The sequence below is a fragment of the Palaemon carinicauda genome, chromosome 1, assembly GCF_036898095.1.
Source record: "Palaemon carinicauda isolate YSFRI2023 chromosome 1, ASM3689809v2, whole genome shotgun sequence".
Taxonomy (NCBI): Eukaryota; Metazoa; Arthropoda; class Malacostraca; order Decapoda; family Palaemonidae; genus Palaemon; species Palaemon carinicauda.
This window is the reverse complement of record NC_090725.1, coordinates 287,689,745-287,712,919: the sequence shown is the minus strand read 5'-3', so window position 1 is coordinate 287,712,919 and position 23,175 is coordinate 287,689,745. Positions and strand designations below refer to the sequence as shown.

Below are 23,175 nucleotides of genomic sequence, written 5' to 3'. Positions count from 1 at the left end.
GAGCGGCTGGACTCGCCAGCTCATCATCGATCGCCTGTGGATGTACATCGCCAGCGATCTTCCTCACCTACGCGGCAGCGCGTTCCCTCGCCGTCGCGCCAACGCTTGCGTTCGTCGCCTCGGACACGCGTTCATTTACCTGCCCACCCTCGCGCTCACTCGCCCGCGCGACCGCTCGCCCGCGCGACCGCTCGCCCGCGCGACCGCTCGCCCGCGCGACCGCTCGCCCGCGCGACCGCTCGCCCGCGCGACCGCTCGCCCGCGCGACCGCTCGCCCGCGCGCCCGCTCGCCTGCGCGCCCGCGCGACCGCTCGCCTGCGCGCCCGCGCGTCCGCTCGCCTGTGCGCCCGCGCGATCATCCACCTGCGCGACCATTCGCCTTCGCGCGACCATTCGCCCTCGCTCGACCATCGTTCGCGGCGAATTCCGCAGCCGGTGGTAGCAGCAGGAACGCGTGCTCCTAGACGGCACTCGGGATTACCTCCATCCAAACACAGGTTGGTAGTGCAGGACGAGGAGAGGTTAGTACATCATTCTTCCCCACCTTCTTTTCAGGCAGGTACCGTCGTGTCCACTCCAAAGGATCGCCCGATCCCTTTCCCTTTAGCGAGGATTTCGGACTCTGTGTCCTTGGAGCAGCAGACTTGGTTTGGTCCTCTGGCACGGGCGTTAGTGAGGGTTATGAAACCAGCACTCGCTGGCCAGGGTAACAAGCCAACGGCTGTCTCTCCTACGCTGAAGAGAAAGAGAGGAGTGGACTTCGTGGTGACTTCCCCCAGGGCGAAGTTGGTTCCCAAGAGGTCGGTCGCGAAGGTCCCTTCTCCTGCACGAGTACTCTCTCCTTCTCCTGTGGACGAGGCCTTTCCGTCCTCAGGTGAGTCCAGTGGGGCGGTAGTCTTCCCCTCGGCACCAGGGGGGGAGACTTCGCTTCAGGCAGGAGAATCGTCTCGTGAGGAAGGGGCCCCTAGAACCTCGTTGTTGGGATCCTGTATCCCTCCCAGGAGGGAATCCAAGGATTCCAAGACCGTCCCTAAATCCTCTGCAAGGATTCGTCAGGAACCCACGACTACCCAGGGGAATGTCCACGTATCACCCCAGGAAGAGATTCCTGGGGCAGGAGACTTAGCTGCCAGCCCGCAGGGAGGAGAAGAGCAAGAATCCGAACATGCCTTCTGGCAGGTCCGAAGCCTGATAAGGCAACTTAACAGGCTTATGGATCCAGTCATCGCCCCCCGTGAAGGCAAAGACACGATTCTGGATGAAGTGTTTGACGTTCGGAAGGCCCCTAAGACCAGTGCAGCTCTGCCCTGGTCTCGGGGGCTGAAGAGTGCCAGGGCTAGGGCCAACGCTCAGCTCGCACTTCTTGCCTCCTCCAGTCGTTCCGCTGCCGGGAACAAGCTCATCCCTCCTCCTCGCCTCCAGCAGAGGAGGTATTTCGAGATCCTGGGTGAGCACAACCTCGCTCTTCCTCTCCATCACTCTGTGGAGGAGCTGGCGAAGGGAGTTCCCCTTGAGAAACTCTCTGCCCGGCAGGTGTCGTTCTCGGCGGCAGAGATCCTTAACCACGAGAAGGTCGCTAAGTGTGCCATGCAGGCCACTTCGTGGCTGGACTTCTGGCTAGGATCTCTGGGCATCCTATTGCGATCGGAGGACTTGTCCAAGGAGACCAATAGGAAGGCCCTAGAGACCTTCTTGCTCTCGGGCACCCGCTCCATCGAGTTTTTGGCGCACCAGGTTACCACCCTGTGGGCCAACTCGGTGTTGAAGCGTCGCGATGCTGTGTCCGAGAGATTCCATCCGAAGGTCCCCGCCGTAGATGTGTGTAGGCTCCGACATGCTTCCCTTCTGGGGGAGAGCCTGTTTGAGCCTCAAGACATGGAGCGAACGGCTGAGAGGTGGAGGAAATCCAGCACGGACTCCCTCCTCCACAGGGCCCTTACAACTCGGCCCTATAAGCCTCGAGCCCCGCCACAACAGCAGCAACAGCCTCGTAAGGCTCCCAAACAGGCACCGGCAGCTAAGAAAGTGGTGTCTAAGCCCCAGCCCTTTCCAGCCAAGGTCAAGAGGGGCGGTAAGTCCTCCAGGGGAGGCAAGACTCCTAGGGGTGGCGGCCGCGCCCGCAAGCCCTAGGGGTGGCAGTCCCCCTGCATGTCCACCTGTGGGGGGATGCCTTCAGCGCTGCATCCGCAGGTGGCAGCAACACGGGGCCGATGCTTGGACGGTCTCTGTGATCGGCCAAGGTTATCGCGTCCCGTTCACAACATCTCAACCTCCCCTGACAGCGAATCCAGTGTCGTTGAGCTCCTATGCCATGGGATCGGCAAAGGGGCTGGCCCTTCAGGCCGAAGTCGAGACCATGCTCGAGAAGGGTGCTCTCCAGGAGGTCGTGGACGGCTCCCCAGGCTTCTTCAGTCGACTCTTTCTTGTAAAGAAGGCTACTGGAAGCTGGAGACCCGTCATCGATCTCTCAGCTCTGAACAGGTTTGTCAAACAAACCCGGTTCAGTATGGAGACAGCAGACACGGTCAGACTTGCGGTGAGACCACAAGACTTCATGTGTACACTGGATCTAAAGGACGCGTACTTCCAGATCCCAATCCATCCGTCTTCCAGGAAGTACCTGAGATTCTGCCTAGACAACAAGATCTACCAGTTCAAGGTGCTGTGTTTCGGTCTCTCCACAGCTCCTCAGGTGTTCACCAGAGTGTTCACCCTGATTTCATCTTGGGCGCACAGGAACGGTATTCGTCTCCTTCGTTACCTGGACGATTGGCTGATCCTAGCAGACTCGGAGTCGACCCTTCTTCGGCACCGAGACAGGCTTCTGGATCTTTGCCAGGATCTGGGGATCGTGATAAACCTCGAGAAGTCCTCTCTGCAGCCGTCCCAACGACTGGTTTATCTAGGCATGCTAATAGACACCAATCTCCACAAAGCCTTTCCATCAGACGACCGGATAGCAAGGCTGAGGAGGGTGGCGGAACCCTTCCTCAGGCGAAAAGAACTCCCCGCCCAATCGTGGTTGCGTCTCTTAGGCCACCTATCCTCCCTGGCCCGTCTGGTTCCAAACAGCTGCCTCAGGATGAGATCCCTTCAATGGCGGCTCAAGTCCCGGTGGAATCAAGGATCCGATTCCCCGGACGTTCGGATCCCAATGGGGTCTCTGGAACAGACGGACTTGCGGTGGTGGCTGGCCGACGAGAACCTGCGGAAGGGAGTGAGTCTTCTCGTCCTCCCCCCGGAATTGACTCTGTTTTCGGACGCGTCAAAAGAAGGGTGGGGGGCGCACGTTCTGAACCAGAGGGCCTCAGGCCTTTGGTCAGAATCAGAAAAGTGCCTACACATCAACCTGCTAGAATTGAAGGCCGTCTTTCTGGCTCTTCAGCAGTTCCAACGGTCCCTGGCGGGTCACTCCGTGGTGGTGATGAGCGACAACACCACGGTAGTGGCTTATATCAACAAGCAGGGAGGCACTTTTTCGCAACAGCTATCCCATCTTGCAGTAGAGACTCTGAGGTGGACCGAAACCCACTCGATAACACTATCAGCTCGCTTCATTCCTGGCAAGAGGAATGTGCTCGCCGACAGTCTGAGCAGGGCTTCGCAGATAGTGAGTACCGAGTGGTCTTTGGATCCTCAGATAGCCAACAAAGTCCTGACTTTGTGGGGTTCCCCGACTGTGGACTTGTTCGCGACAGCCTTGAACTTCAAGCTGCCCCTGTACTGCTCACCAGTCCCGGACCCCAAGGCACTCTGGCAAGATTCTTTCCAGCAACGGTGGGACAACATCGACGTGTACGCCTTCCCACCGTTCTGTCTGATGAGAAGGGTGCTCAACAGGACCAGACTATCGGTCAACTGTTCCATGACTCTGGTAGCTCCGCTATGGCATCACGCGTAATGGTTTCCGGACCTTCTGCAACTCCTGACGGAACTCCCAAGGGAGCTTCCTCCACGACACGAGCTTCTCAGACAACCCCACTCCGGCGTCCCTCACAGGGCCGTAGCCTCGCTTCGGCTTCACGCCTGGAGACTATCCAGCGTCTCCTCGCGGAGAGAGGCTTTTCGCAACAGGTTGCGGAGAGAATGTCTCGGCACCTGCGAAGGTCCTCTGAGGGAGTCTACCAAGCGAAGTGGAGAGTCTTTTGTGGTTGGTGTCGTGGAAGGGGTATCTCTCCACTCGATGCCACTATTCCAGCAATAGCGGACTTCCTCGTGTATCTGCGAGAAGAAATGCGCCTTTCTGTCTCGGCAGTGAAAGGCTATCGCTCAGCTTTAAGCTTGGCCTTCAGATTGAAGGGCGTGGATATTTCTTCATCGCTAGAACTCTCTTTACTCATACGTAGCTATGAGCTTACCTGCCCCCAGTCAGAAGTGAGACCCCCTCCTTGGAACGTGGTTCGAGTCCTCAGGTCTCTTAAGAGACCTCCCTTCGAGCCATTACGCCAGGCCTCCGATCGCCACCTGTCTTGGAAGACGGCTTTCCTACTCGCCTTGGCTTCGGCCAAGCGAGTTAGTGAACTTCATGGTCTCTCGTACGACATCGCCCATTCAAGGGGATGGGGGGAGGTAACGTTCAGGTTCGTCCCTGAGTTTGTGGCCAAGACTCAGAATCCTGGAGTGCCGGATCCTCGGTTCGACTCTTTCAGGATCGCGAGTCTCCGTTCTGTAACAAACGACCCAGACCAGCTGCTACTATGTCCAGTGAGGTGTCTGAGGCACTACTTGAAGAGAACGGCTGCAGTCCGTCCTCATGTGCGAGCTTTGTTTGTGAGCACAGGCAGGACAAAGAGGAGGGTCACAAGGAACACCATCTCAGCTTGGATTCGAAGGGTTATCCACCATGCCCTGAATCCTGACCCTCCTCCGTCACGACGCCCTCGGGCCCACGATGTCAGGGGTATTGCTACATCCCTGGCCTTCAAGAGAAACTTCTCTGTGACGCAGGTACTTCAAGCTGGGGTCTGGAAGCGTCAAACGACCTTAACAGCCCACTACCTGCAAGACGTGACCCACAGGAGCCTCGATACGTTTTCTATCGGCCCTGTGGTGGCTGCACAACAGCTGGTCTAACCTCAGGCTCCTTTTTGGACAAGTAGCAGTAGGTTGAGGGCGTTGTTACCCGGTCTTAGTCTGCGTGAATGAAAGAGTATGTCTGACCCTTACTTCTTTCTTCATTCTCCCCTCTCTTGGGGAAGCAGCATCCTGGTCCTCGGATAGCTGACCTCGACCTCTGCAGGTAACCCATGCTTCTTTGTGCTCCTAGTATTAAGCTTAATACTGTTGCGTCTCCCATACCCTGACGAGGTGGTATGGGGAACGTCCTATCCTAGAATTCTTATCTGAAGGTCTCAAGGTCAACTTCATAGGACGAGTCACACTCTCCTCCTCACACTGCTTATGTAGGTCACTCGTTCCTAGCATCGCGCTAGGAACTTGTGAGGTACAGGGGCTCCCTCTCTCTAGTGCTGCTCACTGAGGGATCGAGCCCCCGGGCAAGCCGAAGTCAGTAAGGCTGGGGGACTTTCCACCCTTCTTAAGGGGTAAGTCACCCTCTGTAAATACCGTGGTTTGTATTTCGGTTACGGAACAAATGACAAATTCGAAGATAATTTGTATTTTTCCTAACCATACAAACCTTAGCTATTTACACATATGTGCCCGCCATCCCTGACCCCCAAGTCAAGTCCTACCTCTAAGTGAAGTGAAGCAAGTCACCGGTGTGTGGAGGGGGGAGGGGTAGCAAGCTACCCTTCCCCACCCCCCGCTAACTAGCGCGGGGGTAATTAACCCTCGTTAAAACTATTGGCTCGTCATTTCAGCTGCGCTAAAAGGTAAACCCTCTGTAAATAGCTAAGGTTTGTATGGTTAGGAAAAATACAAATTATCTTCGAATTTGTCATATTGGCAAATGAAGTGTAATTGAAATAGTAGTTATTAACATGGAATATTACAAGAAGCATATATCTTTAAAGATTCTATTTATCCCATTTACAGAGTTAGATGATGATGCCTTTGGAAAATCTGCAATCTTTACTGTGTATGTGTCTCAGAGTGATGAAGGTGACCTTACCGGATATGTTCTCTTTTACAACACGTATTCCACTTGGGAAGGCAGAAGTCTATGCGTTGAGGAACTCTTTGTAACTGCATCACAGAGGAGAAAAGGAATTGGTTCATCTTTACTAAAAAAAGCAGTACAGGTAACTCAAAGATGTAATTTTTCTTTCAAGCCTTTTGTATAAATTCTATGGGAAAAGGTGTACTACAATAATTATAAAACTTTTTGAGAGTAGGATTTCATCCTCCTCAATTAGAATGTGGAAAAAACAGAAGGTACATATCACCGCAAATCAAAATTAAGAATTGTGATTCAGTAGTAAGTACATTTTCCCAATGATTATTTTTTTTGAAGTATTACACATGAATGTTTATACAGTATGCTATTGAAAACTTTTTATTTTATTGAAAAATATATTTTCAACATGTTCAATAAGAGGTAACAACAGTGTTTCATCTACAAAAATATAAAAACTTGTGGACACAAGTTCCTCCATTTTGCAAATGATGATAATATCCATATCAAAATTAGTAGAATATGCTGAAAAAAGTTGTCTTTTATTGAAAGGGCCAAAATCATTGGAAATTGTTTCTTATTGTGTTTTATTAGACATCTCGTGGAAATCATGTTGTTTATGTAATTTATGTCTAATCAAATTAATATTTTTCTGATATTTTTAATTGATTATTGTCTTACTGACTAGGTTTTAGCAATAGCCTTCTATATAAAGAAATATTGTGTTCTGATGCCCTAAAATTATTACAGTGTTATCCACTGTATACTGGTTATGTAGGTAGTGGTGTTTAATCATTAGTGTTCTTGGTGAGAAATGATTGGAATTGTTGCAAGAAAAAATCTTGGTATTCAGAAGTTAATATACTGTTGAAAAAAATCTTCAATGGATTTTTAGTTTGCAAATAAAGAACATTAAAGGATACATTTTTTAGCATCAAGAGGCCACTGCATTGCTTAGCCATACATTCTGTTGAGCTGCCAACCAGAGATATGTAATTGAGATCTTCGTGCTACCATGGGAGGTTCAGCATAATCTTTGTCTGTCATCATCATGCATACTTTTAAATACTTTCTTATTTTGCTAAGTGTTTATGTCCTTCCTCTTCCATGCATCTCTTACAGTAAATAGGGAATCTATTATGGACAGGCTATCTTTCACTGTACTGTATTGTTAAATCTTGAATTTGCATCAGACTACAGTACTGTACTTTATTTTGAATACACTGTAATGGCTATTTCTTACTTTGTATTTTTATTTTTGTTTTGTATGCCCTCCATCCTTCTCCTTCATCTTCCATATTCTTTTAAGAGCACTGAAATGACAAAAGAAAAAATTCAATATTAGGAAATCAAGTTTATGTTCTTGATGAGAGTGCTTTTTGTAGAAATCTTCCATGCTAATTGAAATTAAATATTGCCAATTGACAAAGACATATCAATCTATGATTAACCACCTCCTTAAATTTCAAAGTACCCAATTCATATTCCTTGTCTTGTCCATTTCCATTGATGCTGCACTGAATACTAATAGGCAGTAGCCACTGAAGTTTGTGATTTATGTGGCATTACCTTCCAACGTTTTAATAAGAATATCTTCTTACTTTTTGTCTCATGGACTCACCAATACCAGCTCTCTATGCATCCCAATGTAATATTCCATGACCTATTCTTTATAAATATGTTTTCTCAATCTAGAATGTATGAGCATAGTTGGATAATGGAAAGTACTTGCCCCTTGTCAGCAGTATTGTTTTATGTGAATCAATATTACAGTTCAGTACTCAATTTTTACCCAAAAATTACATTGTTACAGATTATGGTTCTTTTCAGGAAGCATTGAAGAGAGGATGTAGTCGATGTAATATCACCGCCTTTCCAGGTAATAAATTTCTTGCTAGCCAGGGTGCTATTGATCTAACAGACACTGAAAAGTGGCTGTTCTTCAGAATGAACAGAAAAGCTATGGAAGATTTTAGTCAGAGGTAGGTACTATACAAAGGAATTTTTTTTGTTGATTTTAGTTTTTAGAAATCAGAAATTCTTTTTATAATAATTTTTTTTTCTATTCATGATGTGCAAAGTTAAAGTTTTTCTAGTTTGAAAAGGAAAGAATGTCAACCACTGTACTAGCCTCCCGGCTAGTACATTGTTAACATGGTTGCCTAGCATTTGCATGGTAGCAGATCGATCCCAGCCTGGGACCGTGAGTTTAAGCTGTTGACTGGGGAGGCCACTGCTGTGGTTAGGCACCGCAGTGGTGGGTGGGGCTTGCCCGTCTGACGTTCTGGTGAGCATCTATTCTAATGAAACTGAAACCAGAAGGCTTTACCTAAAAGATAGAATTTTGATAATAGAAAAAATTATTTTTATTGAACTTCGTTGATGTTCATACTGTATTGTTTCTATACTCAAAGTTGTCGACGTTGACCCTAAAGTGAAAATTTCCTGTTCTCTCCCCCTGCAAAATGCTTCCCCCTATGGGAACCTCCACACCATCTGGTAGTTGATGCAACTAAGTAGTCGATGAAACGACATCTTATCTCCTGCATTTCAGTTCTCTGTACAGTAATACCCCACACTAGGTCATTCATTGGTTCCAAGATACCTGAAGTATGTATAATTTTTATAGGTAGGATTTTTGGCTTGGAAAGTCACTTATATGCTCCCTCTGCTTTGTGTATACTGAACACAAAAAAGTATTTACAAGCTGCTATCATTTTATAAAAATTAAATACAATACAGTAGTACCTCTGTTTAATTTGTTCTGGGAACAAGCTTGCAACTTAAATTCTGGTGTTGTAAATTAATTTTTCCTATAAGAAATAAAGAAAATTTACTCAATGTATTCCATAAGTTTATAGATACACATATACAGTAATTTTTAGAGGTTTCTAATAGTGATTATTGAATAATTTATAACCCCTAACATCAAAAAATTAATAAAAGAATTTATGTTAATAATACATACATACATACATATACCAAAGGCACTTCCCCCAATTTTGGGGGGTAGCTGACATCAACAATGAAACAAAACAAAAAAGGGGACCTCTACTCTCTACGTTCCTCCTGCCTAACGAGGGACTCAACCGAGTTCAGCTGGTACTGCTAGGGTGCCACAGCCCAACCTCCCACATTATCCACCACAGATGAAGCTTCATAATGCTGAATCCCCTACTGCTGCTACCTCCACGGTCATCTAAGGCACCGGAGGAAGCAGCAGGGCCTACCGGAACTGCGTCACAATCGCTCGCCATTCATTCCTATTTCTAGCACGCTCTCTTGCCTCTCTCACATCTATCCTCCTATCACCTGTTAATAATAGAATTTGTTATTTCTATACTTACCTTATGTTCATATTGCTTTGTCCTGAAATTGACTATTATTGACATTACCTCAAATAACAAAAAATTTACAGTTTCCATCTCTCACGAGGCCACAAAAGGACATCTGGTGGTTAATTTCAACTTGAATCAGTTTCGACGACAAAACAAATATCCTATCCTCTTCGCCTCATTAGAATGTCAGGATGCCAAGAAGCTTCAAATCAGTCAATCAATCACCTCAATAGTCAGTGTGGAGAAGGAAAGTCCTTAAGAAAATATTAATTTATACGCTAGACTCACCTCTTAGTGTAGGGCTTCAGTACTAAACCAGTATAACTAAGGCTATTCTAAATACCTCTTAAGACTGATTAAATTCATCCTTTAATAAAACTAAAATAAAACCCACTTACATGAAAGCATTCCAAGCCTCTACTATGGTAAAAGCCAGTAAGTTGATAAGAGAATCAGGATTCTTCAAAATAATGTTTAACAAGTACCAATATGTAAGGTCTGATCTGCAGCTAAAAGTCTTCCAAAGAGAGATTCTTACAAAATGCCATCAATGTAGCTGCACTTTTAATATCATGCATTTTAACTTACAAATTGTTCCTTTTACTACTCTTTAGGCTTCTGAAATTAATCTTTTAACCAGAAAACATTAGCATTTAAACAAAGGAGGATTTGACAACCTAACCCCACAGAAAATTGGTATACTACCCTTAAAGTTTGCACCAGTGGCCAATTAATAATTTAATAGCCCTCACCTGCCAGAAAAATCCATTTTCTGATGCAATTGTAACTTCTTTCTCCAAAGATGACATTGAAAAATTTATGGTAATTTTTAAAAAATTATTCTTAGCTCAAAAACCAGGCAAAACCAATAAGATCCTCTTATGTTCTCCAAAAATTACCTTATAAGAAATAGATTTTAGTACTATAAATCATTTAGCCAAGGATAAGGTCAAAGACAGTTTTAGCCATGGGATCCTTAAAAGAGAGCTTTCCAAATATTCTACTGTAATTTTGAACCAGTTTGAATACAGCGTGGCGCAAGGACATAAAACTGGTAATATCTGAAATGGACTGCTTCTTTCCGGAAAGAAGTTTTGTCCTGTATAGTTAAGCCTCATAGAAAGGTTTTCCAGTCCAATTAATAAATTACTGAAGGAACTACTGTACTCTAAATGCTAGCATAAGACCATCTTATGTGGACAATTTTTAGTCCTAGAAAATAGAAAGCAAATAATTACCATTATCCGAACTAGTTCTAGTGACTGACCTATTTCTTATGAGTACCAATCAAAATGAATATTCAATGGACTTGATAAGCTTGGAAAATCTCCTTGTCTATGAGGATAATGTCTACAGCCTCCATGCAGTTTGATGCACCAAGTCTGGGTTTGGAATGCACCACTCTTGAAAGAAGTTGCTTGAGAAGCACGGTTGCACGGTTCCTTGATCACTCCAAGCACATAGGCCATAGACCTGAAAACCACACTTCCTTTGAAGCCGATAAGGGACCACCAGTGCCTTATTGCTGTTCATTACAACAATAAGACTCTTGAGTTATGATAAACTGGTGAAATGTATCAACCTGAATCCAACCAGTCCTGTAATATAATCACAAAAAGGCATATAACATATAACACTGAGTAGGAAGTATATCCCTGCCAATTCATCCAAGCCAATAGAATCGGATCAACATACTATATAAACCTAAATAAAATACACTTGCAAAATTATCATGAATTACAAGATGGATCCAAAGTTTTTTTTTTTTTTTTTTTACCTTTCTAGGAGGTACCATATCCAACTGTTACAGTAATTTGATTTTAGAATCTGAACTTTGCTGAAAATGTTGAGAAAGTTATTGAAGGTATAGCTTTTTAAGATGGAGCATTGGACTGAGGGATTCAGTAAGTCACTATGATCTCAGACAACACTCACTTAAAAATATTTTTATCCACAGGTAAAAAATTTCTTGATACAGACTAGGTATATTTTATTATCTAAGGATATTTATAATTTTCAAAAAAGTTCTTAAGAATATGGAAAGATATATTCTTTTTCATGATTTTTTCTAATTATTTTTCTTTTATCTTTGCAGGTGTAAAAATATAGAAGGAGCCCAAATCAGGGAATCAACTCAAGATGATGTTAAAAGCATTAGGAAACTTATTCAAGACCTTGCAGATTATGAGGAGATGCCTGATGGCCCCAAGATTGCCGCAGCAAGTAAGTATAGGTTTTGTTTGCTTTACTTCATGATATATTTATTTCATAGTGCCTCTTGCTTGAATTTTATGATAGAGGATAGAATCTCTGTAATGATTGTTTTACTTTCTCACTGTACCCTTAGGGCTTTGTAAAAATATTAAGAGTTTTTTTTTTTAATTAGGTATTACAACTTTTGTTATAGATATTACTAATTTACTATGATTAGCTGTCATTCCTTGACAGAAAAATAGCACTTTTATAAATTTGGCATCTCCTTTTTTTACTTTTATGAGGTCACCATTATTTCCATGAACCTCCACTGATGTTCATATTGCTTTGTTCTTTATGCTTTACTTACATCAATGCTACCCTAAAAGAAAAACTGTTTTCTTCTCTTCAATTACCCTCTAAGGCGACATCTAATGACTAATGGTAACCCATATTGTATGTGCTGTATATGCATCCGTCATATATATAGTCTCTCATCAGTGTTGACTCAAGTTGACATTAGTATCCCACTGTAGATTCAAAATTTATTAAATTTAGTTAATTGTATTGGCTTCTCCTAGATTTGTAAGTAATTACTGTGTAGCTTATTCAACGGCATTAAATTTGGGTGATTGTAATCCCCATCCTCTTTTGTCTCTTTTCAAGGACAGTATTGTGATTTAGCTAATTGTTGTGAAGAATGTGAAAACTGTAAGGTTCCTCATGGAGAAACAGGTTCAGAATGTTGATGAATAGATTAAGTTTCAAACGTAAAATAAAATCAGCATTTAGTTTACATGAGAATCCATGGAAGTATAGATTTCTTGATCAGAGAGGATGATGGATGTTGGAAATACTACTCAAGCCATAAATGAACCTTCAGCTGCTAATGAGTCCTCAGCCTTTAGTAAATGTCAGGATTTTCATGGCAATGAGCTTGTTAAGCTCTTGAATACAGTACATTGATTTTATTCATATAGCAAAATAAAAATTCCAATCTAATCAGTCCAGTTTCAAAGCATGTTATGGCGTCTTGAAGGGAAGAAAACAGGAAATTCTGGGTGCTTAGTATTGATGTCAGTTGCTTTAAAAACTAAACAGTGTTAGAGGAGTACTGTATAGAAATGAAAATAATTGAAATTTAATTTTTCAATATTAAACTTACCCGATAATCATGTAGCTGTCAACTCCGTTGCCCGACAGAATTCTACGGAAGGGATACGCCAGCGATCGCTATACAAGAGGGGGGTGTACTCACAAGCGCCACCTGTGGCCAGGTACTGCAGTACTTCTTGTTGACACCACTTCAATTTTTCCTCTGTCGTGCTTCCGGCAAGACGTTCATGGATACGCTTATAATTTTGGAGTCTTGTTCACGGTTTTTGGTGAAGTATTGCTCTAAGATTTCAGCTTTCGCTATTCAGGAAGTTTTATTATTAGCTTAGCTAACTTTTGGAATTAATTTGATTAATTATGGTGACGAAGAGAGTATGAACTCTCTTTCACCTTTAAATGGCCGACCCTTCCCTTAGACGGAAGTGTTGGTGTCTAAGAGAGTATAGACTCTCTTTCTTAATTTTGCTTAACAAAAGTTATAGATTTATTTTATATCTCTCCGCCTTTTATAGGCCTCTTCGATCAACTTCCTTTTATTATAAACTTATTAAAATTAATTTTTATATTTGTTTATATTCGACCTTTCCTAATAGTAGGCGGTCTTTTCTTGGTACCGAAGTTAATTAACATTGAGCCCGTCATTTCGGTTTTACCTGTTAACATATTATGCTATTTTAAATGTTTTTGAAAGAATTTCTTTGATAGTCTCGTACTGTTTTCAAAGTTGAACTAACGTTTTGTTTTGTCTCTGCAGTTGTTGACGTTCAACTTGCGCTCTATCGTTACGATAGAGAGAGAATTTTCACGGTGTCACGTTGCAGTAAGAGTAACCGTGTCTAGCGTTTTGTTCATTCTTTCTTAACTTAATGGTTTTAATTCTAATAAAGTAACTTTTCATTTTGGGAAATATTTCAGTTTTTTCCTTTAACAATAATATGTTTTAACGATATATATGATTGGGCTCTTCTCTCAGGTTCTAAGTCAAGAGAGAGAGAGAGAGAGAGAGAGAGATAGAGACGGAGGGAGAAAGAGGAGGATAAACGTTTCGTTCAAGCGAGTAACGTTGTTATCGTTTTTGCTCTTCTCCCTAGTCTCTTTAGGGGAAGAAGGTAAACGTTTCTAGAGTTTTTTCTTGTTCTCAAGCTTTATGCGGTGAGAGATTTTAAACGTAGTTTATTTGATCTAGTGTTTAGTCTCTTTCCAGCCACTGAATTATTTATCTTTCATTAGATTTTTCTGTTACATTGTAATTCTGTTTTCGCAATTACTAACTTTTGAGAAAGGATAGAATTGCGTGTTTCAGGTACAAACCACTTAAAGTTTCGAGTTCAGTGAAATAAGTGCAAACAGAAAATCAAAAGTGATAAGTGATTAGCGCAAAGTGTGTCAGTGTTGTACGTGAGGGTACTTCTGTGCGTGCCAGTCGTCCTCCCAGTCCGGGACCTCTTGCAAGCTCCCAAGCCCAGGGGAGAAGCAATGTCGAAGGGCAAAAGGGTTCGGCAGGCCTTGATCGGCGCACAGAAGTATCCTCGGTGGTTGCGGGCGTGTCTTACAGAGACCGTCACTCCCACCCGCAGACGATTGAGCCCTTATTTTGCTCGTCTGCAGAAGAAATTTCGGGGAGAAAACGCTGGTCTCAGGTCTCAAGACCTCTTAAACGTAAAGTCCAGACCTATGCCAGACGTACGAAGTTAGAGTTCAACAACCCGGATGCAGTCATTGGGTTAGCTCTGACTCTCCTCAGTCATCAGGTGACTGCACACCTCCTAAGAGAGGTAAGGCGATGCCTTAACAGACCTCATCTTCTATTAAGGCTTTGCCTCAACAGACCTTATCGTCTGTTGATTCCAAGACGACTTTGCTGCAGTCCATGCAGTCGCAGCTTGCGGTCTTAATGCGTGAGTTTCAGGCTGAGAAGGTTACACCTCCTCCTGCGAACGCTCGGAGCGCCTCTCCGCAGTCCAGTCTGCCAGGCGTACGAAGTTGAGGTTCCTCAGGCTACCTTACCGCGTTCTGAGTTGCCAGTTACCAGCGGTGTGCAGCAACCTCCGCCTCCTCCTGCGAGAGCTCCGCCTCACCGCAGTCCAGTCTGCCAGGCGTACGAAGTTGAGGTTCCTCAGGCTACCTTACCGCGTTCTGAGTTGCCAGTTACCAGCGTTGTGCAGCAACCTTAACCTTCCTTTAGGCAACCTCAGCAATGGGAGCAGGAGTCTTATGCCTTACTTCCTCCGCTTCCGCTTGCGGTTCCACCAGCGAGGCAACAATCTCTTGAGGTACGACAACCTCTTCCATCAATGAGGCAGCCACCTCAGCACTCGCTGCAGCGACCTAAACCCTCCTCAAGGCAAGAGTCTCAACTCCTTAGGCTAGCACCTCAGGAACCTCAACTCGCGAGACAAGAACTGCGTTCTGCGCAGCCGCTACCTCTACTCTCGCAGCTCACACCTCAGGAACCTTAACTCGTTCCTCAGGAACCTGCTACTGCGCATCCGCAACCCTTACAGCAAGCGCAACTCTTGAGGCAGCAACCTCATGCTATGAGTCAGCCACCTCAACGCATGCATCTGCCATTTTTTCCTCAACTTGAGCTTCTTCCCATTCAACTTGGGAATAACAAATGACAATAATAACACCTCATTACTTTCATAACTTGCATTTGTAATCATATACATGTATGCCTACACAAACATTATGATAATGGAGGTTATTTGTATTACTTATATAAAAATATATATGTATTCCTTGCAATATATTTTTAACAAATCGCAAAATATGGCAAAAATATCTTCTAAACAAATGAATCATGAGTTATGAATGTAAGGTAATATTATGTTGATATTAAACCCCATGCAAGCATGCATGAAGTAATGCAGTGTTGCCAACAGGGCGAATTTCCCTTTCCTGAGGTGAAGTAGATTATAGTACATTTAGTGTAGCTTAATTCTACGATTATCATGCCGGCTATCAAATTCATCAACAAAACAGTCTAAATCAATTCCCTCGGCACGTGCACTTTCAATGGACGGTAATGCGATATTACTCACTCTAGCACTGGTCATGGAATTTCTGAGAAATGTTACACGCCATGCAACACGCTCTGCTTACCTTACAGCATGCTCTACATACAGCATGCTCTGCATACAGCATGCTCTGCATACAGCATGCTCTGCATACAACATGCTCTGCATACCTTACCGCATGCTTCTCAGTCACACATCTTTGGTTGTTGCCAACTCACTAGACTGTCAAGCAGTTTCATAACGTTGCCTTCTAGTCTGCTGCTTTTGCACCAGTGAAACCCTCACTGAGAGAACTTAGCTTTTCTCGGATATGGTCCCTGTAGATGAGAAAGTGCTTTTCTCCCTCCTTCTGATATTCCCTTGAGGACTCTGTCATTTGGAGAGGAGCCTTTAGCTGCGTAGCCTCCTATGGACTTTTATTTAAGCATAACATGCTCCCAGGGAAGGTAATGGTTCCACTTCAGTCGCTAACCCCGTCTGTTACCACACCTGCTCCCATAGACCTTGAGCTGTGTTGCAAGACATGCAGTCCAAGCTTAGTCCTTGTTAGAGGATTTTTTTATTTACGGAGTCAGTGTGTCACTGGGAAGACGTTCAACAACCAGCAGAAGTGACTTGTTGTGACGCAGTGCGGCAACCTCAGCAACCCGATAAGGAGTTGTCTGTACGACCCAGACAGTCTAGACAGCTTCGGGTTGTCACTGTACTTCCTCGCTTCCCCATGGTTGACAGTTCACAGACTGTGCAGCAGTACCATGATCTTGTGTCCGGCTCCGTCAGACGACTGGCTTTTAAGTTCTCCCACAAGTCGTCGCTGTCTGGAGATTCTCAGATGGACTATGGATCTGACCAAGGAACTGGGCCTCCTGGTCAATTTTGAGGAGTCTCAGCTCGTCCCATCCCAGACCATTGTCTCCCTGGGTATGGATCTTCAGAGTCGAGCTTTTCGGGCTTTTCCGTCGGCCCCAAGGATCTTCCAAGCCCTAGAATGCATCCAGAGCATGCTGAGAAGGAACCGATGCTCAGTCAGGTAGTGGATGAGTCTAACAGGGACACTTTCATCGCTGGCCCTGTTCATCGTGTTAGGGAGACTCCACCTCCCCCCCTTCAGTATCATCTAGCTGCTCACTGGATAAAGGACATGACGCTAGAGACGGTCTCAGTTCCTGTTTCCGAAGAGAGGAGGTCTTCTCTCGCGTGGTGTAAGAACAGCTTTCTTCTCAAGGAAGTCTATCTTTGGCTGTTCAGAAACCCGACCGCCTTCTCCTCTCGGACGCATCAGACACGGGCTGGGGTGCGACTTTGGACGGACAGGAATGCTCGGGAACATGGAATCAGGAACAAAGGACACTTCACATCAATTGCAAGGAGTTGTTGGCGGTTCTTCTGGCCTTGATAAACTTCAAGTCCCTCCAGCTTAACAAAGTGGTGGAGGTGGACTCTGACAACACCACAGCCCTGGCTTACATCTTCAAGCAGGGAGGGACTCTTTCGTGAAGTTGTTCTAGATCGCAAGGGACCTCCTCATCTGGTCTAAAGATCGAAAGCTCACGCTGGTAACGAGGTTCATTCAGGGCGATATGAATGTCATGGCAGATCACCTCAGCCGGAAGGGTCAGGTCATCCCCACAGAGTGGACCCTTCACAAGAATGTTTGCAGCAGACTTTGGGCCCTGTGGGGTCAGCCAACCATAGATCTGTTCGCTACCTCGATAACCTAGAGACTCCTGTTGTATTGTTCTCCGATTCCAGACCCAGCAGCAGTTCACGTGGATGCTTTTCTGCTGGATTGGTTCCATCTCGACCTGTATGCATTCCCGCCGTTCAAGATTGTCAACAGGGTACTTCAGAAGTTCTCCTCTCGCAAAGGGACACGGCTGACGTTGGTTGGCTCCGCTCTGGCCCGCGAGAGAATGGTTCTTAGAGGTACTGCAATGGCTGGTCGACATTCCCAGGACTCTTCCTCTAGGAGTGAACCTTCTACGTCTACCTCACGTAAAGAAGGTACACCCAAACCTCCACGCTCTTCGTCTGACTGCCTTCAGACTTTCGAAAGACTCTCAAGAGCTAGGGGCTTTTCGAAGGAGGCAGCCAGAGCGATTGCCAAAGCAAGGAGAACATCCACTCTCAGAATCTATCAGTCTCAAGGGGAAGTCTTCCGTAGCTGGTACAAGACCAATGCAGTTTCCTCAACCAGTACCACTGTAACCCAGATTGCTGACTTCCTGTTATATCTAAGGAAAGTAAGATCCCTTTCAGCTCCTACGATCAAGGGTTACAGAAGTATGTTGGCAGCGGTTTTCCGCCACAGAGGCTTGGATCTTTCCACCAACAAAGATCTACAGGACCTCCCTAGGTCTTTTGAGACCTCAAAGGAACGTCGGTTGTCCACTCCAGGCTGGAATCTAGACGTGGTCCTAAGGTTCCTTATGTCATCAAGATTTGAACCTCTCCAATCAGCCTCTTTTTAGGACCTCACATTAAAAACTCTTTTCCTCGTGTGCTTGACAACAGCTAAAAGAGTAAGTGAGATCCACACCTTCAGCAGGATCATTGTTTTCACATCTGAAACGGCTACATGTTCCTTGCAGCTCCTTCACGTCCTTGGCCTAAGTCGTTCGAGATCCCAAGCCTGTCCAACTTGGTGGGGAATGAACTGGAGAGAGTACTTTGCCCAGTTAGAGCTCATAGGTACTATCTTAAAAGGTCTTAACCTTTACGAGGACAATCAGAAGCCTTATGGTGTGCTATCAAGAAACCTTCTTTTCCAAGTTCTAAGAACTCAGTTTCTTACTATTCAGGCTTCTGATTAGAGAAGCACATTCTCATCTGAAGGAAGAAGACCTTGCTTTGCTGAAGGTAAGGACACATGAAGTGAGAGCTGTGGCTACTTCAGTGGCCTTCAAACAGAGCCATTCTCTGCAGAGTGTTATGGATGCAACCTATTGGAGAAGCAAGTCAGTGTTCGCATCATTCTATCTCAAAGATGTCCAGTCTCTTTACCAGTACTGCTACACCCTGGGACCATTCGTAGCAACGAATGCAGTAGTAGGCGAGGGCTCAGCCACTACATTCCCATAATCCCATAACCTTTTAACCTTTCTCTTGAATACTTTTTATGGGTTGTACGGTCGGCTAAGAAGCCTTCCACATCCTTGTTGATTTGGCGGGTGGTCAATTCTTTCTTGAGAAGCGCCGAGGTTAAAGGTTGTGATGAGGTCCTTTAGTATGGGTTGCAGCCCTTGATACTTCAGCACCTTAGAGTTGTTCAGCCTCCTAAGAGGAACGCTGCGCTCAGTAAGGAAGACGAACTTATTTAAGGCAGAGTAATGGCTCAATTCGACTTCCTTACCAGGTACTTGTAATTTCATTGTTATTTTGAATAACTGATAATATGAAATACGGGATACTTAGCTTCTTGATATACATGTACACTGGTTTTCACCCACCTCCCTGGGTGTGAATCAGCTACATGATTATCGGGTAAGTTTAATATTGAAAAATGTTATTTTCATTAGTAAAATAAATTTTTGAATATACTTACCCGATAATCATGATTTAATTGACCCACCCTTCCTCCCCATAGAACCAGTGGACCGAGGAAAAATTGAAGTGGTGTCAACAAGAAGTACTGCAGTACCTGGCCACAGGTGGCGCTTGTGAGTACACCCCCCTCTTGTATAGCGATCGCTGGCGTATCCCTTCCGTAGAATTCTGTCGGGCAACGGAGTTGACAGCTACATGATTATCGGGTAAGTATATTCAAAAATTTATTTTACTAATGAAAATAACATTTTTATCATTAAAGGCACATTTATTGATCATAAATCTTGATGATTTTTACATTTACATTTAAGTAGATTGTATTCTTGCTGATCACATATAAGAGAGGATAGATTTGAATAATGAGGAATGATCATGTTGGGAGAATTTACGTTAACAATAAGATATAAAACCTGTGAAATTATTAAGTAGTAATTGTATCTAATTGATATACATCAGAGGATCTATATTACATATTCAAAGATTTAAAATGCTTCATAAGAGAAAATTTTATTCATCTTGTATGTTTTTATTGGATATAAACAGGTTCACTCTTTATATTTACATTTCGCAATACTGACCTTTTGAACTCATATTTACTGCATCTAAAAACATCATAGACATTGTGATGAATGGTTGAAGTCATATTTATAGGAATTCTGTTTTAAGCCTTATTTTTTTCATCAATTACTTTTTCATTTTCTAGCTTTAAGAGAAGATAGTCTAGAGAATGAGGCATTCTATAAATGCTATGTGGCTGAAGCAGAAGGTCAGTTAGTTGGATACAGCATCTTTTTCTTCACCTACAATGGAGATGGAGCTGGTGTATACATGGAGGATCTTTACGTGTCTCCAGAGTACAGGAAAAAAGGAATTGGAATTGCTTTGTGGGGAAATGTGATTAAGGTGAGATTTGTTATTTGTGATAATAATAAGTTTGAATTCGTTGCTATCTGCAAATCAAGGCAAGGATAGGTGCTATTGAATAAAATGTTTATATAAAGAGTAACCCCTGTTTTTCAATATTAAACTTAGCCGGTGATTATATAAGCTGCAACTCTGTTGCTCGACAGAAAACTCTACGTTAAAAATCCGCCAGCGATCGCTATGCAGGTAGGGGGTGTACTTCAACAGCGCCATCTGTCGTGCAGGTACTCAGTACTCAATGTAAACACAGAACCCAATTTTCTCTCTGTCGGGCTACCGGCAAGACCTACTAATTCGCTGTGCTAACTGGATTTGTTTTCACAACTATTGGTGAAGTACACTATTCTAGTTTTGAGCTTTCGCTATGCAGGTGTTTTATCTTCATCTCAAAACTTGAACTCGTTTTGGATAGATTTAATTATGGTGACAAAGATAGTATGGACTTTCTTTCACTTTTAAATGGCCGACCCTTCCCTTAGATGGAAGTATGTTTAGGCTTTTAGTAAATATATCACGTTATAGATTTTCCTCTATATATTTATCTCTCCGCCTTTTTTAGGCCTCTTCGATTAACTTTCCATTTATTATAAACATATAAAAATATTTTAATGTTTTGTTTATATAGAACTTTCCTAAGAGTAGGCGGTCCTAACTTGGAAACCGAAGTTAATCAACGTTGAGCCCTTTATATCGTAATTAGCTTTTATAGAGCTAAGGAATTAAAACTTTTTAAATGTAATATTTTATGAAAGATTTTCTTTGATAGTCTTCGTACTGTTTTCAAAGATGAACTAACGTTTAGTTTTTTATGCTACGCAGTTGTTGACGTTCAGGACGTTCAACATGCGCTCTATCGTTACGATAGAGAGAGAGTGTATCACGGTTTCACTTTGCAGTAAGAGTAAATCGATTCTGACGTTTTGTTCATTCTTTCTTAGCTTAAATGTTTTAAATTCTAATTTAAAGGAACTTTTTAATTGAAAAACCTTTCAGTTTTTTCCTTTAGTCAAATAACATGTTTGTTTTGACGATATATAATTGGGCTCTTCTCTTAGGTGCGAAATCAAGAGAGAAAGAGAGAGAGAGATAGAGACGGAGGGAGAGAGAGGAGAGTAAACGTTCCGTTCAAGCGGGTAACGTTGTTCTCGTGTTACTCTCGTCCCTAGTCTCTGTACGGGGAGGAAAGATAAAACGTTTTTAGGTTTTTATTCTCGTCCCCAGGCTATGTGCGGTGAGAGATTGAAAACGTAGTTATATGAACTAGTGTTTAGTCTCTTTCCCAGCCACTGATTTTTCTTTTTATCTTAAAATATGTTTTCTGTTTTTTGCTGGTATTATGAGCTTGCATTATACTACTAATTTCGCAATTACTACCTTTTAATGAAGGGTAGAATTGCGTGTTTCAGGTAGAAATAAGTGCAAAACAGAAAATCGAAGTGATAAAGTGATATACGCAAAGTGTTAAAGTGTTGCGTCCGAGGCGCAAAGTGTTACTGTGTTGCGTCCGAGGGTTCGTCTGTTCGTGCCTGTCGTCCTCCCAGTCCGGGACCTCTTGCAAGCTCCCAAGCCCAGGGGAGAAGCAATGTCGTACGACCAAAGGGTTCGAGAGGCTTTAATCAGCGAACAGACGTTCCCTCCGTGGTTTCGGGCGTATCTACCCAAGATCGCCCCACCCACACAAAGACGAGAGAGCCCATTTATTCCTCGTCTGCGGAAGAGGTTTCTCGTAAGAAACCATGGACCAAGGTCTCGCGGCTTCTTAAGCGCAAGTCGGTCCCTTCCGCGCAAGTCCAACGGCCCAGTTGTAGCCACTGGGTCAGTTCGGACTCGCTGCAGTCTTCCGACGACTGCTCCTAAGAGGCAAAGCGGTACCGCATCAGGCAGTCACACCGTCTGTTGCCGCACCTGCTCCTGTAGACCCTAAGTGGTCTTTGCTGCAGACCATGAAGTCTCAGTTAACGTCATTGATGCAGGACTTTCGTGCGGAGAAGGTTGACGCTGCACCAACCTCTAGCCTACAACCAACCACGGTTGTGCGTCCTGTGGACGCTGAGGCGACCTTCTGCCGCACTCCAGCTGAGAGAGTCCCGCCACCCATGCGTTCCAGTGTACCCTGCCAGCCGCATGTTGACGTTCAGCGACGCACGGAACCTTCCGTTGACGTTCGCGAGGTACAACAACAGTCTAAGTTGTTTTGTTTTGACGCGGTGTGTCAACCTCCACATTCTAGAGTTGTTTTGACTGCTCAGTCTAGGCAGTCAAAGCAGTCTCGAGTAGACGCTGTACGTCCTCACGCACCTGTTGTGGTTGACAGTTCAGTTGTTGACAGTTCACAGACTGTCAAGCAGTTACATGACGTTGCGTTCTGGTCCGCTACTAATGCACCAGTGAGAGACTCAGTTTTTATCGGACAAGGTTCCTGTAGATGAGGAAGTTGCTGTTCTCCCTCCTACTGATATTCCCTTGAGGACTCTTGTCAGGTGGAGAGGAGCCTTAAGCTGCTTAGCCTCCTATGGACTTTAATTCAATCATGATGATTTTTTTAAGGATCTTCGTCCGGATCTTGTAACTGCTGCTCCTCGTTCGCCTTAACGTCAGAACTTACACTAGGCCTAGCTACTTCGAAGCCGTTGTTTTTAAGCTAGTGCTCTCTCGCTCTCCTAGAGAGCGTTACGTTGGCTAGGCGACTGGTTTTTTCACCAGGAGGAGTTTGGGGGATACAGCCTTTGCTTTCCCTTCTTTTAAACTGGTTTATAGAGCGAGAGTCTGATATGACACGAGAGAAGTTCTCGGCTTGGGAGTTCATGCCTCTGCCCAGATAGACTTCTCAATTCTGGTAGACTCTCCCTGGCGCCTAGCCAGGAGACTCTCCAAGTTGTTTTCAGGTCAACTTCTCAGCTGTTGTCGAGCCTTTGAAGTTTTGCTGTACTATTATGTCACGCATAACAAGGCTTTCAGGGAT

General features: G+C 44.3%; 1 protein-coding gene across 3 annotated transcripts in view; it reads left to right on the top strand.

Annotated features, from left to right (window-relative positions):
* The window catches only part of LOC137657544 (spermidine/spermine N(1)-acetyltransferase-like protein 1), an 81,147-nt gene that overhangs the window by 47,227 nt on the left and 10,745 nt on the right, over positions 1–23,175 (top strand). For all 3 annotated transcript variants that reach the window (XM_068391885.1, XM_068391881.1, XM_068391892.1), the window contains exons 3-6: positions 5,998–6,203; positions 7,907–8,058; positions 11,510–11,637; positions 19,993–20,192. In XM_068391885.1, the coding sequence (XP_068247986.1) occupies positions 5,998–6,203; positions 7,907–8,058; positions 11,510–11,637; positions 19,993–20,192 (686 nt within the window). The remainder of the gene's footprint in view (positions 1–5,997; positions 6,204–7,906; positions 8,059–11,509; positions 11,638–19,992; positions 20,193–23,175) is intronic.